General features: G+C 41.9%; 1 protein-coding gene across 3 annotated transcripts; it reads right to left on the bottom strand.

The window, feature by feature from the left end:
- Positions 1-2,128: 2,128 nt before the first annotated feature.
- On the bottom strand, positions 2,129-21,530 carry ACTMAP (actin maturation protease). Of its 3 annotated transcripts, XM_075322582.1 has the most exons (7): positions 21,453-21,530; positions 16,188-16,449; positions 13,244-13,312; positions 11,267-11,391; positions 10,585-10,714; positions 4,075-4,145; positions 2,129-2,663 (listed from the first exon to the last, which is right to left on the bottom strand). In XM_075322582.1, exons 2-7 carry the CDS (start codon positions 16,442-16,444, stop codon positions 2,365-2,367), a joined length of 951 nt encoding a protein of 316 aa, XP_075178697.1. In that variant the 5' UTR covers positions 16,445-16,449; positions 21,453-21,530; the 3' UTR covers positions 2,129-2,364. The 3 variants fall into 3 exon arrangements, with proteins under 3 accessions (XP_075178697.1, XP_075178699.1, XP_075178698.1); XM_075322584.1 differs by lacking the exon at positions 10,585-10,714 and having other exon boundaries at positions 4,075-4,164; XM_075322583.1 differs by lacking the exon at positions 13,244-13,312.
- Positions 21,531-21,558: the final 28 nt, after the last annotated feature.

Below are 21,558 nucleotides of genomic sequence, written 5' to 3'. Positions count from 1 at the left end.
TTTTTTTCCCCATAGTTTTTGCTGGTGATTCACTGCAGAGATGTTATGAACATTTTCTGCAGCGAAACATGCAGCAAAACCGCAGGAAATCCGCGGCAAAAAACGGTAAGTGCGCACAGGGCCTAAAAGGATCATTTCAGCAGATACAAGGAAGCTGTAAATCATTTACTGCAACTTATCAGTCATCGTTACATGTGACCACAATGAAAATTCCTGTAAAACTGCGGCCGCTCTGGGGGAAAGGTTTCCCATCTCTCCTGTCTTTACAGACATTTGTTTTGTAAATGCATCTAGAATGCAAAAATGAGGGTATTTCACACAAAACCTGCAAAAAAACATAGTTCTGCAGAGCACAAGATAACTGCCCTGGTTCTCATGCTCCATACCTTGCCATCCACTGCGTGTCTTTTTTTCTCCAACATTCGGCCAGCACTATAGGTGCTAGGACTTCCTTTGCCATCATTTCCCAGAAAGCCCTTCCTGTAATCCTCCTCGGTGTCTTTGCTGCTAGAGACGGATTACACTTGACATCAGGCGGTTAGGCAGTAGGGAGACACCCTGTGGTTGGTACTTTGGAAAGATATTGTAGACGGGGGGGGGGGGGAGCATCAGTTTTAAAAAAGTGATTTGCAGATTGTAAGTTTAGCCCATTATCAATCAAGTTTTCCAATATTACAGTGACTAAAAGGATCTTTCACCAAATTTTTCCCATTGAACTGCCACTCGACATAATAGTGGCTGAAGAGCTGTCACAGTAGGTACGGGGAAGTACCAAACGAGCGGCAAATGGTAAGAAGGTAAGGGAACTCCTGCGTCTAGGGAAAGGGGAGACGGTGACCCCTAACCAAACATATTGCTGGTCCCTGGGGTCCCTCACCACTCTAGATAGGTTCTCCACCTATGCGCCGAACTGGATACCTGACTCTAGGTATCCCTAGTGCTGGGCCCTAAATAGGAAATGGGTGGGATGAGCTCTTCATCAACCTCGGTAAATGCTAAAGGAACACACAGGGAGGACAGATAGAGGAAAATGCGTGAACTACTTATCCACAGATGACTCAGATAGAAGTTCAGCAAAATTTCAGCAACAATACCACAAAGGAGTACAAGCCACCTACTTGCAACCAGAGCTAGAATGAACTGAATAATATCACTAGCACCAGTCCAGGGAAGATGGAAGTATTTAAGCACAAGGTGATTACTGATAATCCTGGATGGAAGGAAGGCTCCATTAGGTCCTAAAGGGGAATATATGAAAATCCAGCAGGAAAGCTACCTATACCAATGAATACTAACAGTAGGAACAATACAAAGTCAGGAAGCATTTTGCGCAGCCAAACGCTGTGACCTTCTATTGCCAGAAACCACAAGACTGTCTGTGACCCCTGTGAAAACAGGTGAGCGAGCTTCCACAAGGCCCACTCCATTAAAGTCTATGCTTGTAAAGATGGTTATACACATTACTGTAAACACTGTCTGTCACCTGTGACAAGAGCAGAATAAAATGTTTTTATTTCGCCTCTCCGTTGTGATATTATTAGCAATTAAAGTAATTGGCACTTAATGAGTTAACTTTTGTTACGTCAAAGTGGATGTTATCAGATAGCTTTCACTGGGGGCGTGTACTCACTGAGAAACCTCAGCTATGGTGGGGGCGTGTCCTTTTTCTCCTGTGTTGCTGCCTGCTTATGATTGGGCAACTGGTACAGGAGGAGGAAGTACACGCCCCCAGTGAAAACTATCTGATAACTTGTCTTAACTCCCAAGTGGGTGTTAACTCATTGGGTGCCAAATACTTTGATTGCTAATATCTCTGCAACGATTAATCCCAAAAAGAATCCTTTTATTGTGCAGCCACTATTACATCTTGTGTCCAGTTCAAAGTTAAAAATTTGGTGAAAGGTCGTCTTTAAATAAATGTTGCCTTTTTGTCTCCACAGCTCATGTGGTTCTGCAGTCACTACTTTCCGTCTTGTTTCTTGCTAATCTACCAAGTGTTTGTTACTCACTGGCTGGCACTTCCTCTCATCTCACTTGGAAGGGGGGTGTAGATCATGTGTGCGTCACATTACACTGACAAGATGGAGAGACATCACTAAAATCTTAGATTTTTTTTTTTTTACTTGCTGTCAGTGAATGAAAACCTTCTTACATACAGGGGTTGGACACTCAAACCTATAAGGTTGAATTTAGAGGATTTTTTTTTCATACATTTTACCTGCAGTGAAGATAAAGAACACAAATAGGAAATGTTTGGAATCTTGATCTTTCATTTCTGGAAAAATGTATGTTTGTTTGATATTAGAATATGAATAATAATATATTTAATAGGTGACAGCTTTTTTAAAAAAAACAAAAAACGTCTCAGTGGTTTAGAAGTAAAATTTTGCCACACAGCCCAGCTTGTACGCCCCCTTCAGGTACCACGTAGACATTCCCGTCACAAGTCCTCTTAGGGTCCAGGTGAAGCAGTTGGTTATTGCTGCGGCTCAGAGACCCGTATTCCCACAGCTGGTACCGGAGGCTCTTTCCTTGCTTGGCGATGAGGTATTGTTGCTCTATGTCACCTGTATTGAGATCGGTGACGTCGGGTGGTGGGAGGAACAGTCTGGGGACGTCAGGACCCGGATCAAAAGAGCCATTCTGCATTCCAAGAAGAACCCCTGAGAATAAAAAGTGACGCTGTGACATACTATATGAAAATATTGCATACTAGCTATAGTACCCGGCGTTGCCGGGGCTAGTAACTAAGTGTCTCTCTGTCTTTCTCCTCTCCCTCTGTCTGTCTCTCTCTATTTCTGTCTGTCTCTTTCCCTTTCTGTCTGTCTCTTTCCCTGTCTGCCTCTTTCTCTGTCTGTCTCTTTCCCTGTCTGCCTCGCTGTCTCTTTCCCTGTCTGTCTCTTTCCCTGTATGTCTCTCTCTCTTTCCCTGTTTGTCTGTCTCTCTCCCTGTCTGCCTCTTTCTCTGTCTCTGTCCCTGTCTGTCTCTTTCCCTGTCTGTATGTCTCTTTCCCTTCTATCTGTATGCCTCTTTTCTTGCCTGTTTCCGTCTGTCTCTGTCTCGTTCCCAGTCCTCCTCTCTTTCTCTGTCTCTGTCTATCTGCATCTTTCTCTGTCTGTCTCGTTCCATGTCTGTCTATCTCTGTCTCTTTCCCTGTCTGACTCGGTCTGTCTGTCTTTTCCCTTGTCTGTCTCTGTCCTTGTCTGCCTCTTTCTCTGTCTGTCTCTTTCCCTGTCCGTCTTTTTCCCTGTCTGCCTCTGTCTGTCTCTTTCCCTGTCTGTATGTCTCTCTCCCTTTCTATCTGTCTCTCTTTCCCTTTCTATCTGTCTGTCTCTTTCCCTTTCAGTCTGTCTCGTTCCCAGTCTGCCTCTCTCTGTCTGTCTGAGTCTGTCTGCATCTTTCTCTGTCTGTCTCTTTCCATGTCTGTCTATCTTTGTCTCTTTCCCTGTCTGCCTCTGTCTCTTTCCGTGTCTGTCTGTCTCTTTCCCTTTCTATCTGTCTGTCTCTTTCCCTTTCAGTCTGTCTCTGTCTCGTTCCCAGTCTGCCTCTCTCTGTCTGTCTGAGTCTGTCTGCATCTTTCTCTGTCTGTCTCTTTCCATGTCTGTCTATCTTTGTCTCTTTCCCTGTCTGCCTCTGTCTCTTTCCGTGTCTGTCTGTCTCTTTCCCTTTCTATCTGTCTGTCTCTTTCCCTTTCAGTCTGTCTCTGTCTCGTTCCCAGTCTGCCTCTCTCTGTCTGTCTGAGTCTGTCTGCTTCTTTCTCTGTCTCTTTCCCTGTCTGACTCTGTCTATCTCTTTCCATGTCTGTCTGTTTCAGTCTGTCTGTCATTCTGTAACTCAGTCTGTCTCTGCCTCTCTCTAATCTCTGTCTCTCTCTTTCTGTCTGTCCCTGTCTCTCTATCCGTCTCTCCACATAAATCAGATTACCTCAAAGTATGCAAAATCATGGGCTGGATAATTTATGTGTAATTGTAAGTGTGTCAAATCAGTGAGTGCGACATGAAGCAGAAAATGCTGCAAGTTAGTGCATATATGGTGTCAGCCATTAATAATTTCCCCTCCCATGCGCTTCCTTACCTGAAATGACTGCCCAGTGTGCCCGGTGTCCGTCTCTCTGGCACGGCTCGTGATTGAAGTCCTCGTCATATCTGTACAAGCTGTTAAATACTTAGATACACAAATATTTCCGATAACACTCAATATCCCAAGCAAATTAAATGTAAATCTAGGATATAAATCACACCGGACTATGGGTGGTAGGGTTAATTTTACTTTATGCGCAGATGCTGCCACCTAGTGGCTATACAGAAGGAAGCAGTCTATTGTACACCCATTTTTTTTTCATTTTGATTTATCTTCGATCCAGTTACGTGAAGGAGAGAAATTTGGACAGAGGAATATTATCCAGCACACAACACCATCAAAGAGGAGTCTGATTGGCTCCAAATGTATTCTGCAGCCGGACAACAACCCTAAACATACAGCCAATGTCATTAAGAAATATGTAAAGGTGGCTTTACACGCTACAACATCGCTAAAGCAACCTCGTTGGGGTCACGGAATTTGTGACGCACATCCAGCCGCTTTAGCGATATCGTTGCGCGTGACACCTATGAGCGATTTTGAATCGTTGCAAAAACGTTCAAAATCGCTCATCGATGACATGCCCCCCCTATTCTCAAATATTGTTGCTGCTGCAGGTACGATGTTGTTCCTTGTTCCTGCGGCAGCACACATCGCTACGTGTGACACCGCAGGAACGAGGAACATCTCCTTACCTGCGTCCCGCTAGTAATGAGGAAGGAAGGAGGTGGGCGGGATGTTCGTCCCGCTCATCTCCGCCCCTCCGCTTTGATTGGGCGGTCGCTTAGTGACGTCGCTGTGACGCTGAACGAACCACCCCCTTAGAAAGAAGGCGGTTTGCCGGTCATAGTGACGTCGCAGGGCAGGTATGTGCGTGTGACGCTGCCGTAGCGATAATGTTCGCTACGACAGCGATCACCACATATCGGCCGTACGATGGGGGCGGGTGCTATCACGCTCGACATCGCTAGCATCGGCTAGCGATTTCGCAGCGTCTAAAGCAAGATCTGAAAAAATCTCCGGCACTCCAATATAAGAAGAAAGAAGAACACAGTCTGGGTTTCTTTGGTGCTTTTTTATTGTAAGCAAAGTAAATGAAAAAGTCTGTCTCAACGTTTCGGTCTCAATGGGACCTTTATCGAGAGTTCTACCAGACTAGGTAAAAAGAAATACAAGGAAAATATTACATAAAGTAAAAAAAGCGTGAACATGACATGAACACAATACATGATGTGGTTCAAACACTCAAGTTCATATACAAAGTGTATAACATAATATACATAATACAGATATCTGTGCCTGGATGGAAAAATTCTGCAGACGTAACAATAGACAAATAATACCCAGTGTCAGAATGGCAATAATCCAAGAACAGGGGAGTACTATAAGTAAATTTTGGTGTATACATGAAGAGATGACTTGAAGGGGGAAAAAAAGTACACATACCTAAGGAATTAGAATTAACATACGAAATGCACCGACTTGGAACCGTGTGGGTCATCACCAAAAAAGGTAAGTAAATAAGTGTGAGCACTAGATGAAAAGACAAGATGTCCATTAAGCAATCATATAAATCCTATCGTACACAAATTTCTATCAGGTGTAAGCGGATACCTGTGACCAATATACTGAAATGTCAAAGTTAGCCAGTGGGTGTTGCCAGATGTATCATGCAGTGGCGTTCTACGGGGGATAGGAGACCACAGTCCAATACTGGGTGAGAGATAACAAAAGGGTAAAGGGGAAAATAAAAAACAATGAGGGGAGAAGGTTTCCATATGTCAAGGTGATCTATAGGGTTGCAGCCTTAAGTCATGAAAAGGCTCTTTAAAGCTCTGTAAAAAATGATAGTAATAACAATACCTGCCCGATGGGAGTCAAAAGCCTGGTAAGTACTACATAATCATGTCACCTGTTTGATCCAACAGAAATGCCCTAATGAAGAAGAGTGAAACAATGGATAATTACTGTATAACCAGGTGGAATCTATGAGAGAAATGCAGAAAGGAGTACTGTGGGGGGGGGGTCAGAGGCTCAGCACAATCTACCTGGTACAGACCTGCGTCCGGTAGAGATCCTGGCTGGCTGCTACAGGGTCTGTGATTATGTAGTACTTACTAGGCTTTTGACTCCCATCGGGCAGGTGCTCACACTTATTTACTTACCTTTTTTGGTGATGACCCACACGGTTCCAAGTCGGTGCATTTCGTATGTTAATTCTAATTCCTTAGGTATGTGTACTTTTTTTCCCCCTTCAAGTCATCTCTTCATGTATACACCAAAATTTACTTATAGTACCCCCCTGTTCTTGGATTATTGCCATTCTGACACTGGGTATTATTTGTCTATTGTTACGTCTGCAGAATTTTTCCATCCAGGCACAGATATCTGTATTATGTATTTTATGTTATACACTTTGTATATGAACTTGAGTGTTTGAACCACATCATGTATTGTGTTCATGTCATGTTCACACTTTTTTTACTTTATGTAATATTTTCCTTGTATTTCTTTTTACCTAGTCTGGTAGAACTCTCGATAAAGGTCCAATTGAGACCGAAACGTTGAGACAGACTTTTTCATTTACTTTGCTTACAATAAAAAAGCACCAAAGAAACCCAGACTGTGTTCTTCTTTCTTCTTATATTGGAGTGCCGGAGATTTTTTCGGATCTTGGTTGACTGTTTTCTCCAGAGCACCCTACCATATAGTGAGCCAGGTCTACTCGATATATTGGACTTTATTTTTCCTGGGCTCCTGGAATCCCCTTCTTTGTTGCATCCATGTCTTTTAATACCTTTTCGTATGGCAATGAAGAGGTGACCGATATTCTCTCTCGGGTCACCACACCACGTACATTTCTATCAGTCCCCACAGAAGAGATACGCACCCGGGACTATGAAAAAGAACTAAAGAGACACACCGCCCTTGATCTACACTGTGCTACATTAGCGGAGTACCACAGAGTACAAAGAATCCCACGAGGACTCAGGGTATCCTTCGTCCAACCCTGTTTTCGGACAATTCCGAGTATTGCACGAAATATGAGAGTATCCTAAATAAGTGCTCTATGGACATAATCATATTAACGATTGAATTCCTCCAGAAAGAAATCGGTGAGTTGGAACCAAAGATCAAGTCCATTGAAGACCAATTTTGTAACACGTTGCCTAGTGCAGAGTGGGATAAACTTAGACAGAGAACCAAGGAATCCATAGAAACCTTTCAGAAAACCCTACAGGAACGGAAACGATTAAAGTTCATCAGGGACCAGGAGGACTATACCAAGGATCGCGTCTATAGGTGGCGCTCCCTGGACACCAACCCTCCTCGCCGTCCCAATTATTACCGATTCTCAGCCTCCTCGGGTTCAGACAGTGATTCCCATCCTACGTCATCTGCCCGTTTTTTTAGAGGCCAGACATCCCCCAGGAGAAAAACGAGGAGGAGCCAGAGGAAAACCAAGCCATTTCTCTCGCATACAGACCCGGTCACAGGTAGGACCACTATAGTTGACAATACAGTTGATAATCTGGTCTTTAACATTTCATCATATAACCTTTCACATATTGAATCTCAGGTGTTACAGAAGGGTTTGTCTTTCTGCCCTACTCCGAAATTTAACCCCTTCCAGTTAGACCAAGAGATGAGACGCTTTTTCAGAAGCCTACGACTTAAGAGCCCACTTTGCCTTTTCGGAGGGTGACACACTCACTGACAATGTTACTAGGCTTTTGACTCCCATCGGGCAGGTATTGTTATTACTATCATTTTTTACAGAGCTTTAAAGAGCCTTTTCATGACTTAAGGCTGCAACCCTATAGATCACCTTGACATATGGAAACCTTCTCCCCTCATTGTTTTTTATTTTCCCCTTTACCCTTTTGTTATCTCTCACCCAGTATTGGACTGGGGTCTCCTATCCCCCGTAGAACGCCACTGCATGATACATCTGGCAACACCCACTGGCTAACTTTGATATTTCAGTATATTGGTCACAGGTATCCGCTTACACCTGATAGAAATTTGTGTACGATAGGATTTATATGATTGCTTAATGGACATCTTGTCTTTTCATCTAGTGCTCACACTTATTTACTTACCTTTTTTGGTGATGACCCACACGGTTCCAAGTCGGTGCATTTCGTATGTTAATTCTAATTCCTTAGGTATGTGTACTTTTTTTCCCCCTTCAAGTCATCTCTTCATGTATACACCAAAATTTACTTATAGTACTCCCCTGTTCTTGGATTATTGCCATTCTGACACTGGGTATTATTTGTCTATTGTTACGTCTGCAGAATTTTTCCATCCAGGCACAGATATCTGTATTATGTATTTTATGTTATACACTTTGTATATGAACTTGAGTGTTTGAACCACATCATGTACTGTGTTCATGTCATGTTCACGCTTTTTTTACTTTATGTAATATTTTCCTTGTATTTCTTTTTACCTAGTCTGGTAGAACTCTTGATAAAGGTCCCATTGAGACCGAAGCGTTGAGACAGACTTTTTCATTTACTTTGCTTACAATAAAAAAGCACCAAAGAAACCCAGACTGTGTTCTTCTTTCTTCTTATATTGGAGTGCCAGAGATTTTTTCGGATCTTGGTTGACTGTTTTCTCCAGAGCACCCTACCATATAGTGAGCCAGGTCTACTCGATATATAGCAGCGTGTAAAGCGACCTTTAAGTGTAACGAAGAACAAGGAGTCTTAGAAGTGATGATCCGGCCTCACAACACCTGATCCCACATCATCGTCTGCGGTTAAGTGAAAAGACAGAAGGGTTTTCAGAAGATCTGTGGTTAGTTCTCCAAGGTGTTTGGAACAACCTCCCTGCTGAGATCCTTCAAAACCTGTCTGCAAGTGTGCTGAGAATTGGGGAAAGCAAAGGGTGATCACACCAAATATTGATTTTTCTTTTCTTCATTTAATTTGCATTTTGTTAATGTTGGCGTGTCACAATGCCTCCAGGGAAAGAGACAGACAGACAAAGAGACAGGGAAAGAGACAGACAGGGAAAGAGACAGACAGGGACAGAGACAGACAGGGACAGAGACAGACAGACAGAGACAGACAGGGAAAGAGACAGACAAAGAGACAGGGAAAAAGACAGACAGAGAGATAGAGAGAGACAGACAGAGGGGGAGACAGACAGAGACTGGGAGAAAAACAGAGAGACAGTTACTATCCCGGGCAACGCCAGGTGCTACAGCTAGTTGATAAAAATAAACTAATAACACTTCTATTTTTTAAAATTACTCTTACTCTGCAGCAATTTTTTGCACACTTGCCTAAAAGTTTTGAAAAATCTGAATTCAATGTTTAAAGGGCTCCTGTCATCAGGTTTTTCCCTTATGAGCTGCGGCCACCACCAGTGGGCTCTTATATTCAGCATTCTAGAATACTGTATATAAGAGCCCAGGCCTCTTTGCGGTCTGGTCCAATGGGTGTCGCTGATCTCGGTCCGGCGCCTCCTCCATCTTGTGTGACTGCCGTCCCCTTTTTTTTGAGGCTCCATATGGATGACACGTCCTACGTCATCCACACAGGCCAGCATTGCAGTCCTGCGCAGGCGCACTTTGACCTGCCCTGCTCAGGGCAGTTCAAAGTATTGTAGTGCGCATGCACGGGCAGTCTTAAACCTTTCCTCACGCCTGCGCATTACAATAGTTCGATCTGCCCTCAAAGTGTTCCTGCGCAGGACCACAATGCCGATTCGCGTGGATGACTTAGGACGCGTAATACACACTGGGCCTCAGAAAAAGGAGGACAGAGATTGCAGCAGAGAGGCGGCACCGGATCGGAGCGAGGAGGTGCTGGACTGGAGAACAGTGACACAAATTGGACCAGACCGCCCCTAGGTGAGTATTATATGTGTTTTTACATTATTCAGAGCGGCCTGGAATCTTATACAGTATACAGTATTCTAGAATGCTGTATATAACAGCTCACTGGTGGTGGCCGCAGCTTATAAGGGACAAACCTGGTGACAGGTTCCCTTTAAGACATGCATCCCTTTACTTTGTGCAATATTTCGTCCACAGGGTGGTTTTAATTAGTACCAGGTCCTATCTGCCCATATATTTGTAGACTTTTAGTCCAGGAGAGGCATGACAATAGGATAGGGTCCCATCAGGGAAAGATCACCTTGCCGTGGTTGATGGGCACACAAGAATTGGTCAATTTTTGCACAAAGAACCTTCATTTTTCTAAGTATATTCAATAACATTAATGCAGTCTAAACATCCTATATTGTACGTTTGCAAAAGTCTTGGCGCTTACAGAGTGCGGCTGTATCCCTTTGTTTGTGTTTCGTGTAGGTTTAGCAGTTAGCACCTGTTCACACTTGCTATTTTTGGAGATACAGGGTTTTTTTCCCCAAAACTTTGTATAGTATTAATGGAAATGACAGCTAACACTGGGGACCTCGTATAATGTTAGCTACATTTTCCAGCTAACAACGGTGATTGCAATGTGTTCCTATGGTGAAGGATACGGGATGAGAACAGGGAGCCCGGCAGTGAGGTGAGCCAGGATTCTCTCTCGGTTCTCCCCTTCCATCCCTCCTGTCAATAGTTCACAGTGACAGCCAAAAACGTCCTCTGCGAGGCGGGACATGTTATCCGCTAGGACAGAAACAACAATTAGTGTCTAGCATTGCACCCGCAAACTTCTTACTCAGAAAAGTGAGAGGGATTGAAAGGAATCTGTCAACAGGTTTGAGCAGCATAATGTAGAGACAGAGACCCTGACTCCAGCGATGTGTCACTTACTGAGCTGTTTGCTGTCATTGTGATAAAATCAATGTTTTCGCTACTGCAGATCTAGCAGTTATGCAGAGCTCATGAATATGCTGGACTACCTGCAGCACGCCGAGTAGTCCTGTGATGATAATCTACTGCTGATTAAACAGTGATTTTATCACAACTACACTAAGCAGCCCAGTAAGTGACACATCGCTGGAATCAGGATCTCTGCCCCTATGTTATGCTGCTCTCAGATTAAGTGGCAAAAATCTGGTGACAGGAGAGGGCTCTCACAGATCCTATAGACATTCGGTTATAAGGGCTCGGGTGCCAGCACCAAAGATCTGATATGTGGCGGCCATCAGTGGAGAACATGATGCGTCTGTAATATCATGACACAGGGCAAGCACTATACCCACAGGCAGCACTCACCTGAGAACATCTCCCCACAGACGGTGAATCCTCTAGAAGTCGCCTCTTGTACAATACAGTCGAGCGTCACCTCGTGTTTGTTGCTCACTATCCCCCCTGCCATCCACAAGGCAACAAGACCGCACCTGCCGGGACATTATATAGGTCAGGATGATATACATTGCTTTATCCAAACATAAAGTGTATTTTGGGGTGTGTACTGCGTCGGCTCAGTTCACATTTATACCTTTAGATCAGCTACTCTGCAACTGATGGAAGATGAACATTCATTGCCATGGCTAATGCAATGTGTCACACTGAACCTAAGGCTGCGCTCACAAGAGCGTACAACACAGACGAGGGCTATCCGATGTTTTGTCAGATGGCACTCGCTCCAATGTTATCCCATGGGCGGCACGGTGGCTCAGAGGTTAGCACTGTATGGTGGCTCAGTGGTTAGCACTGCAGTCTTGCAGCGCTGGGGTCCTGGGTTCAAATCCCACCGAGGACACCATCTGCAAGGAGTTTGTATGTTCTCCCCGTGTTTTCGTGGGTTTCCTCCGGGTTCTCCGGTTTCCTCCCACACTCCAAAGACATACAGATAGGTAATTTAGATTGTGAGCCCCAATGGGGACAGTGTTCCCAATGTATGTAAAGCGCTGTGGAATTAATAGCGCTATATAAGTGTATAAAAATTATTATTATTATCCTATGGGCTAGTGCCTATCAGCGCTTTTTTTTCCATGCTGATTCGTCATGAGAAAAATAAACGCACAACATATTGTGAGTGGCGACATATATCAAGTCTATGGGTGCGTGGAAATCATCGGACTGCACTCGGTGACATCTGTCAGTTGGACATGACCAGGGTGGGTTTCCATACATTGACAGAAACTGAGGAGTTGATAAACAAATTATTGATATATAATTTAAATATTATAATTATTATTATTATAAATATATTATATTATTTATATTATTATTATTTTATTATATTATAAATACTATTGATATATAAATTAAATATTATTATTCTAAATATTATTATTATTATAAATATTAGATATATAAATGACATATTATTCTAAATATTATATTATATTATTTATTATATATTTTTATTATTTTATATTATTATTATATTATAAATATTATTGATATATAAATTAAATATAATTATTATTATTATTATAAATATATTATTTATATTATTATTTTATTAAATTATAAATAATATTGATATATAAATGAAATATTATAAATATTATTTGTATTAATAATAATAATAATAATAATAATAATAATAATAATAATAATAATAATAAAAATAATATTTATAACATTTCATTTATATATCAATAGTATTTATAATTTAATAAAATAATAATATAAATAATATATTTATAATAATAATAATATTTAATTTATATATCAATATTTATAATATAATAATAATAATATAAAATAATAAAAAATATAATATATAATATAATAAAATAATATTTATAATAATAATATGTCATTTATATATCTAATATTTATAATAATAATAATATTATTATAAATATTAGATATATAAATGACATATTATAAATATTATTTTTTATATTATTTATTATATTTTTTATTATTTTATATTATTATTATATTATAAATATTATTGATATATAAATTAAATATAGTTGATATACAATTTAATTCTTTAGTAGAATTGATTGTGTTTCATTTACGGAAATTTGAAAGCTCACTTTAAGAAATGTAACTAGAGTTGAGCGCAAAGATTCATAGGATCCTGGTCCAGCTCTCTATCTTCTCATTAACTGGAGCCTGGAGACTTTGGACCTACTAATTATAAGAGGCGCTGTGGATTGCGGCAGGTAAAAGCAGGGTCGCGGGGCTCTAGTCCGGCGGCCATAGACTATCAATGTGGCCTCCGGACCAGGATCTTGCAACTCATATTGCTTAACCCTAAATGACTCCCTGCTTTCTTGCACTTACTGTGGACCCTCCTGTATAAGGGATGGGATATGCTGGTTATATAGAAGCCACTTTAAATGTCCACTAAATCTGAAATGAAAAAAAAAAAAAAATTACCGCATTTCATAAACCAAAGAGCCATAAACCGTTATACCCTGTATGGTCTACGTATCGTAACTGCTTTCCTTTATGTGCTAGGCTCTGTTCTCATCGCCTAGAGCCTGACAAAACTTAAAAGACGATCCTTTTTGCCTTCTAGGTCTGATATATATGTCAATACACCTTTTTCTTTAAAGGGTTACTCCTATCTGTATAGATGGATATTGTTGAATAGCGCTTGTAAAAACAAGCAATTTTACAATTTACTGCTCATTAAAATTATCAGCCGTTCTTATGATATCAACACTTTTCTTTTGTTTACAGCTTCTTGCCTTGGAAACCGACCACCACTGCATAATAATAATAATAATCTTTATTACTATAGCGCCCACATATTCCGCAGCGCTTTACAATTCAGAGGTTCATATACAAACATTGACAAGTAACAGATATACAAGATACAGTAATTAAAGCAAAAAAATAAAGACAGCCCTGCCCGTAAGAGCTTACAATCTACAATGGGGAGAGGTGGGCGTGAGAAGGTACAAGAGCTTATTTACAATGACGATCCAGCCATCTTGAAGAAATGGGGGATAGGTAAAGGCTGTATGAGCCGGTCACCAGCCAATCTGTGTGATGTTTTTGGGTGCAGTAGAGTTTGATGGAGAATTATGTTGTGAGAAGTTGTGGAGGGACTATGTGAATTGAATTTGATTAAGGAGGGTGGATAGGCCAGCCTAATAATATGTGTTTTTAAGGAGCGTCTGAAGCTGTGCAAATTGTGGTTTGTCCTAGTTTCTTGGCGTAGTGCATTCCAGAAGATTGGTGCAGTTTGGGAGAAGTCTTGGATCTAGGAGTGGGAGGTTTGGATTAGTGTGGATGTTAGTTGAAAGTCGCTTGCAGAGCGAAGAGAACGGGTGTGGTGATAGACAGAGAGGAGGGTGGAGATGTAGGGGGTGCCGCACTGTGGAGAGCTTTGTGGGTGAGAACAAGCAGTTTGAATTGGATCCTGTGATATATGGGCAGCCAGTGCAATGACTGGCACAGAGCAGAGGCATCCGAGTAGCGGTTAGCCAGATAGGTGACCCTGGCTGCTGCAGAGGATGGACTGTGGAGGAGAGAGTCTAGTTAGGGGGAGACAAATTAGTAGAGAGTTACAGTAGTCTAGGCGGGAGTGGATCAGGGCCACGGTGAGGGATTTTGTAGTTTCCATGGTGAGAAAGGGGCGGATTCTAGAGATGTTCTTGAGGTGCAAGTGACAGGAGCGGGCAAGAGATTGTATGTGGGAGGTGAAGGAGAGATCAGTGTCCAGTATAACCCCCAGACAGCGGGCCTGCGGCCTAGGACGTATCGTTGTGCCACACACAGAGAGGGAGATGTCAGGTTCAGGGAGATTGTAGACGAAGTGAAGAGGTTCAGTTTCAGATAGAGAGCAGACATGATGTTCGAGACTGCGGACAAACAGTCACTGGTGTTCTGTAGTACAGCGGGGGTGAGCTCAGGGGAGGAGGTGTATAGCTGTGTGTCACATGTGTAAAGATGGTACTGGAAGCCAAATCTGCTGATGGTCATTCCCATTGGGGCCGTGTAGAGCGAAAAGTGAAGAGGGCCAAGGACTGAACCTTGAGGGACCCCAACAGTGAGAGGAAGAGGAGAAGATGTGGAGCCAGCAAATGATACGCTAAAAGAGCGGCCAGAAAAATAGGAAGAAAACCAGGAAATGTACAGTACTTACAAGCTCTTTTTTTTTATTAAAGGGAACGTGTCAGGTGCAATTTGCACCCAGATCCATGAGCAGTTCTGGGTGCATATTGCTAATCCCTGCCTAACCGTCCCTGTATACACTAGCATAGATAAAGGGATCTATAGAAAAACTATTTCTAAACATCTTATATCGTATGCTAATGAGCGCAGGGACTAGTCCCCTGGGTGTTAGTTACTCTGCCTATTCAGCTCCAATAGCATATTAGTACACCTCTGTGGGCGTGCTAACATGCTAATGAATGTGCAGCGTCAGAGGATGATGTCACTCACCTCTCCGCTGCTATCACCGCCCGACACTGGATTTCGGCTCAGTGCACATCACCTCGGACTTCTGATCATGCACACTACTTCAGTTTGAAGCCAGGACGCGTACACCCGGCTTCATAGTGCGCATGACCCAAACTCCAGGATCATGAGCACTGAGCCGAAATCCAGTGTCGGGTGGTGATAGCAGCGGAGAGGTGAGTGAGATCATCCTATGACCCTGCGCATTCATTAGCATGATAGCACACCTACAGGGGCGTACTAACATACTAATGGAGCAGACTAGCCAGGGGAACTAACGCCCAGGGGACTAGTCTGCTCACTCATGATCATACGATATAAGATCTTTAGAAATCCTTTTTTTAAAGATCTCTTTATCTATGCCGCTATATACAGGGACGGTTAGGCAGGGATTAGCAATATACACCCAGAACTGCTCATGGATCTGGGTGCATATTGCACCTGACAGGTTCCCTTTAAGCTAGAATCACCATATAAATATAGGGTCCATATTTTATAGTCCATGTTATTGCTGCAATTCCAGAGAAGGCCATCGCTTTCCTGACCTGAACTAATGGTGCTATTTATTTTCTATGAGGCTGTTAGTTCAGGGCAGGACCCCACGCTCTTGCTGGGAATAATGGCCGCTGTACTGTAGTGTGAATGTAACCTAGAGCAGTAAACGTGCGGTCAGATTGGATATTTCTACTGACTTTCTTGCCACAGACTGGATCTGCTCTGTGAGGAACCGCCATAGGTTATCGCTCTCATGTCACCTGCTGCAAGGAGCAGAAGAAAAGTTTCATGAATGATCATTGCATCCGAATATCGCACTTACCGTTCCTGTTGATTCCTGATCAGCCGTTTTAACTCGTCACATCCTCCAACAGAGGGGTCGCTGTTCTCTGCCACCTTCTTATAAAACTTGCTTCTTCCCATAGATGGCGGAAAAGGGCAAAGGACTGGTGGTGGTGGAGGCGGCGCCAGTGGTGGTGGTGGAGGCGGCGCCAGTGGTGGAGGTGGAGGCGGCGCCAGTGGTGGTGGTGGAGGCACATGGATAGGGTCTCTTCGGGCTGCTTCATCCTCCTCTGACATGAGTGCTAAATAGACACCAGGAATATAAACGGATTATGGAAGTGATTTGTGTTTAGTTTTAGGTGATAATCCTTTATTTAGAATTATCACAGGCCCATAAAATCTAATCCTGGCCATGAACATTAGGTGGTCGGCCGAATGATTGTTTGACCATCATAACTGGAAAATAAACTGTACAAAAATATAAACTCCACACTTCTGTTGTTGCTTCCATTCTTCATTTTTCTATGTACAAAAGTCCTTTTCCTCTTAAATATTGTTCACAAATTTGTCTAAAGGCCCTGTCACACACAGAGATAAATCTGCGGCAGATCTGTGGTTGCAGTGAAATTGTGGCCAATCAGTGCCAGGTTTGTGGCTGTGTACAAATGGAACAATATGTCCATGATTTCACTGCAACCACAGATCTGCCAAAGATTTATCTCTGTGTGTGACGGGTCCTTAAATCTGTGTTACTAAAGGTACTGTATTGGAAAAGGTGCTTGTGTCTGTTCTACGTGTACTGGCCCTGTGCTATCTGTGTGACATTCAGATAGCACACGGACAGCATGATCTGGTATACTTACCTGTCTCCGGCGCTGCTGTTGCCTCCGGGTCCACAGTGAGTGCAGTGAATATTCATGACCATAATGAGCGGGACCGGAAGCAACAGCAGAAGCAGAGGCAGGTAAGTATAAAAATTCTTTATTTTTATGTCACCTCCATTTTCTCCGGTACATGTCACACAGATCACATCAGTGTGTTGTCCGTGTGACACCTGTGCTACCGGCAGAAAACGGACATGTCGCCGTGTGGAACACCCACACGTGTGCTCCACATGGACACACACACTGTCCTTGTGAAAACAAGCACGTGTGCACAGACCCATTGATTTTAATGGGTCTACGTATGTCCGTGTCTCCGGTACCTGTGAAAATGGACGTCACACATACTGGAGACACAGATGTGTGAAGGATACCTTAGAGAACACTTCTCCTTTGTAGAGATAATCCATCCACCTCACATATCAAGATAGTGATTAGACAACAGGATTATTGCACAGGTGCGCCTTAGGCTGGCCACAATAAAAGGTCAGATCAAACGCACCCAATCATAACTTAGGAGTGTTTCTTTTTTTTCTATAAAAAAAACGGATGAAATACTGATGGTGAAAACAGAAACCTGGATCAAAAACGGATGAAAATCAGATCCAGAATACTGACGAAAAACTGTCCATTTTGTTTTCCCTCGCAAAAAAAATCCCCACACCAAAATGGAGGTCTAAGGGTGTGTCCGCACTTTGCGTTTTCACCTGCTTTTCAGCTGCGTTTTGAACTGCAGCGTTTTAATGCCAAAAGGCATGCGTTTTGATTTTCAAGCAAAGTCTATGGGAAATGGGGATTTCTTCTGCGCACTATGCTGTTCAAAACGCCGCTTTTAATTTGCATATTTTTGGGCAAAAACTCTGCGTTCAAAGAAGCAGCCTGTCAATTGTTTTTGCCATTTGGGCTGCGTTTTGCCAACATTGGAGTCAATGAGATGTTGCAAAAAGCAACAAACATCAAAATTCCAGCGTTTTACCTTCTTTTTAGCTGCAGAAAACATGCGTTTCTGACATCAAAATAATGGAATATGTCCCTTTACACACACACACACATAGTCCGACAATTATATTAAAGAAAAATATGAATTTATTGTTATTTTATCCATATATAGTATAAAACCGCTATAATTATATTAAATATAACTTTTTTCGTTATGATGTAATGAATTATATTTGTTTTCATTTTTTTTCCCTTTTTTCATAGTGTTTGTATGTTAAAACTTTATTTAATAGTGTCTTTATAATCAAAACGCATCTGACTTTAAGCAATGGAAAAGCATGTTAAAAGCGCTAAAAACGAGGCTAATACGCGGTAAATACGCACGTGTATTTATCGCGTTTTGATGGTCAAAAGCAACTTTGGCAAAAGCAATTTCTGCCAGAGGATGCGTTTAGAACTGCAACTAGGACGACGCAAAGTGCGGACATAGCCTAAAGGAGGTCTATGGTTTTAGAGGTATGATCTCATAATTAGCGACCCTATTCGTATGGGATAAGCTGTAATCACATGATTCCAGCTCCAGAGACGCCCGGCAAATAGATGATTTTGCCAAGGATAGTCCTGGGCACCCAAGGGGCAATCACCCTGTACTACACTTGGTGTATATATAAAGGATTGATTTCCATCAGTGTTCTGAATCAGATTGTCAGTGTTCGCTCGGCGTCCGTTTTTACCGTCAGTCGGGCATCAGGTTTTACTCCAATGCAAAAAAAGAAATAAATGAAAGCTTCCGAGCCCGACTGATGGCCGTCCGAATGAGGACACGGCCGGCCTGAGTCTCCAGCTCTGGGAATGCCCCTCTATGATGTCTGCACATACAGATTATATAAACACAGGGTGTCCGTCTCCAAAGATGTCCATTTACTTAGACTGTGAACACCTTTGGAGGTTTTTGGGTTTTTTTTTACTTAATTGCATGTATTTTTTCTTAAAATTCACTTTTGCATTTGTGTTTTGCTAAATATTTTGCACCATTTCGCTTTCAGGCTCTTTGTTTCCCTGCACATTGCTGGCTACCCAATGAGTTATCTGAGAATCGATCAGTGAGCTCCGTCTGACGGAGCATGTAACTCTTTTATTCGACTTCTTCTGAGCTCCTTTCAGCTGATTAATGACCGAGATGGATAAAAGAATCAGACTGTGTTCACATGTTGCACTTTTTTTTTTTTTACCTTTGTGCGTTTTTGCCTCGCTATAAAAACTAAAACATTGCAAAAACAATGTGATTTTATAGGGATTAAGCTGGAAAATTGCCCCAAGCACAAAGTGTGAAAGTATGCTGAGAAAGTGTCCTACCAGTGATAAACTAGCGGTTACCCATAGCAACCAGTTCCCGTTTTTGTTTACCTTTTTCCAGGTAAGTCTGCAACTTTTTTGGTTGCTATAGGCAACTACTCCAGATTTCTTATTTATCACTTTTGCTCAATATCATTAGTAGAAACCATTAGTCAACATATCAATGCTTCTATGTCCAGTCTAAAGGCTAAGGCTATGTTCGCACGTTGCGTCGGTGTACCTGCAGTTTATTCTGCACGTTTTCCTTCCCTTGGTTTTTGACCAAATGGCTTTTGACAATTTTTTAGCGCTAAAAACGCATGCGTTTTTAACGCGTTTTTAGTGCGTTTTTAGCGCTTTTTACCTGCGTTTTCACCTGCGTTTCTGCAGATGCGTTTTTGAGATCAACACACTGAGAAATAAAGTTGAAATAGTCAAAAAGATTGAAAAAAGAGAAAAAAATTATAAAATTAACTTTTAATAAAATTAAATGGGAAATTATCAATTTAAATGTAATAATAGCGGTTATGCACATTTTAACAGAAAAATAGCTAAAGTTTATTATTTTTTAGCATTTAAATTTTCGGTTATTGTGTGTGTGTAAAGGAACATTAGAACCCATTAATTTTATGCCAGAAAAGCATGCGTTTTTGGAGCCAAAAACGCAGTTGAAAAGCAGGTAAAAAGCATGAAAAACGCAGGAATTGTGATTTTGGTTGCTTTTTGACATTTCTCATTGACTCCAATGTTAATGAAACGCTGCAGAAATGGCAAAAACAACTGACATGCTGCTTCTTTTTCAGCATGGTTTTTGACCACAAATATGCAAATTAAACGCTGCTGAACAAAAAGCAAAGTGCAGACAGGATTTCTGCTTTTCCCATAGACTTTGCTGGAAATCAAAAATGCATGCATTTTTGCCCAAAAACGCTGCTGCCAAAAACGCTGCAGAAACGCGGAAAAAAACGCAACGTGCGAACATAGCCTAAGGGTATGTGCGCACGTTGCTTTTTACCTGCTTTTTTGCTGCTTTTTCTTCTGCGCTGTTTAATGCCAAAATGGATGTGTTCTTCTATTCAAGCAAAGTCTATGGGAATTTGGGTTTCTTGTTCACACTATGTTGTTCAAAATGCTGCCTTTTTTAGGCAGAACTTTGGTCAAAAACTCAGCTTTTCAAAGAAGCAACATGTCAATTGTTTTTGCCATTTGGGTTTTGCACTGCAAAGCTGAGTTTTTGACCAAAGTTCGGCCACAAAAAGGCAGCATTTTGAACAACATAGTGTGAACAAGAAACCCAAATTCCCATAGACTTTGCTTGAATAGAAGAACACATCCATTTTGGCATTAAACAGCGCAGAAGAAAAAGCAGCAAAAAAGCAGGTAAAAAGCAGGTAAAAAGCAACGTGCGCACATACCCTAAGTGTTTAGCTTCCTGCACACTAAAAGAGAGCAGTTGCTAGTAGCAACCAACCACATTAAAGCTTTTACTTTTTCAGGGTGGGTTAGAAAATGAAAGCTGAAATCTCATTGGCTACTGAGCCCACCTACAATGGAGCAACTTGCTAACAGCAATCAATGATGTTACAGCTTTCACTTTTTCAAGATGTATTAGAAAATGAAAGCTGAAATCTGATTGGCTACAATACCCACTACAATGGAGCAATTTGCTAATAGTAACCAATCACTTTTCCAGGCTGTTAGAAAATGAAAGCTGAAATACCATTGGCTCCAATGCAGCAGTCGCTAATTGCAACCAATCACATTACAACTTTTACATTTCAAAGGTGGGGTTAGAATATGAAAGCTGATTGGCTACAGCACATCATAAAATGGCGCTGTTTGCTAAAAGGAACCAGTCATATTACAGCTTTACTTTTCCAGGGTAGGTTTAGAGCATAAAAGCTGAAATCTGATTGGCTGCACTGGAGCTGTTAGCTAATAGCAACCAATGACTTTATAGCTTTCACTTTTTCATGACGCATTAGAAATTGAAAGCTGAAATCCGATTGGCTGCTGTTGTCTAATCCTGCGCCTTGCAAGAAATTGTACTAAATCTTCCCGTGAGGAGTACACCATGCAGACTCCGATGCGCCATAACGCGCTGAACAACGGCCGGGCGCAAACAAACAATGAAATGAATGAATAGTCACGTTTTCAGCACGGTCGGCTCGTGGCTACGGCATATGATTGGCACCTCGCTCTTTGATGATTGTGATTGGTGGTGCTGTATCACGTGTCAAACGTACGTACCTACGT

Source organism: Anomaloglossus baeobatrachus, chromosome 9, assembly GCF_048569485.1.
Source record: "Anomaloglossus baeobatrachus isolate aAnoBae1 chromosome 9, aAnoBae1.hap1, whole genome shotgun sequence".
Taxonomy (NCBI): domain Eukaryota; kingdom Metazoa; phylum Chordata; class Amphibia; order Anura; family Aromobatidae; genus Anomaloglossus; species Anomaloglossus baeobatrachus.
This window is presented reverse-complemented; position numbering and strand designations above follow the sequence as displayed.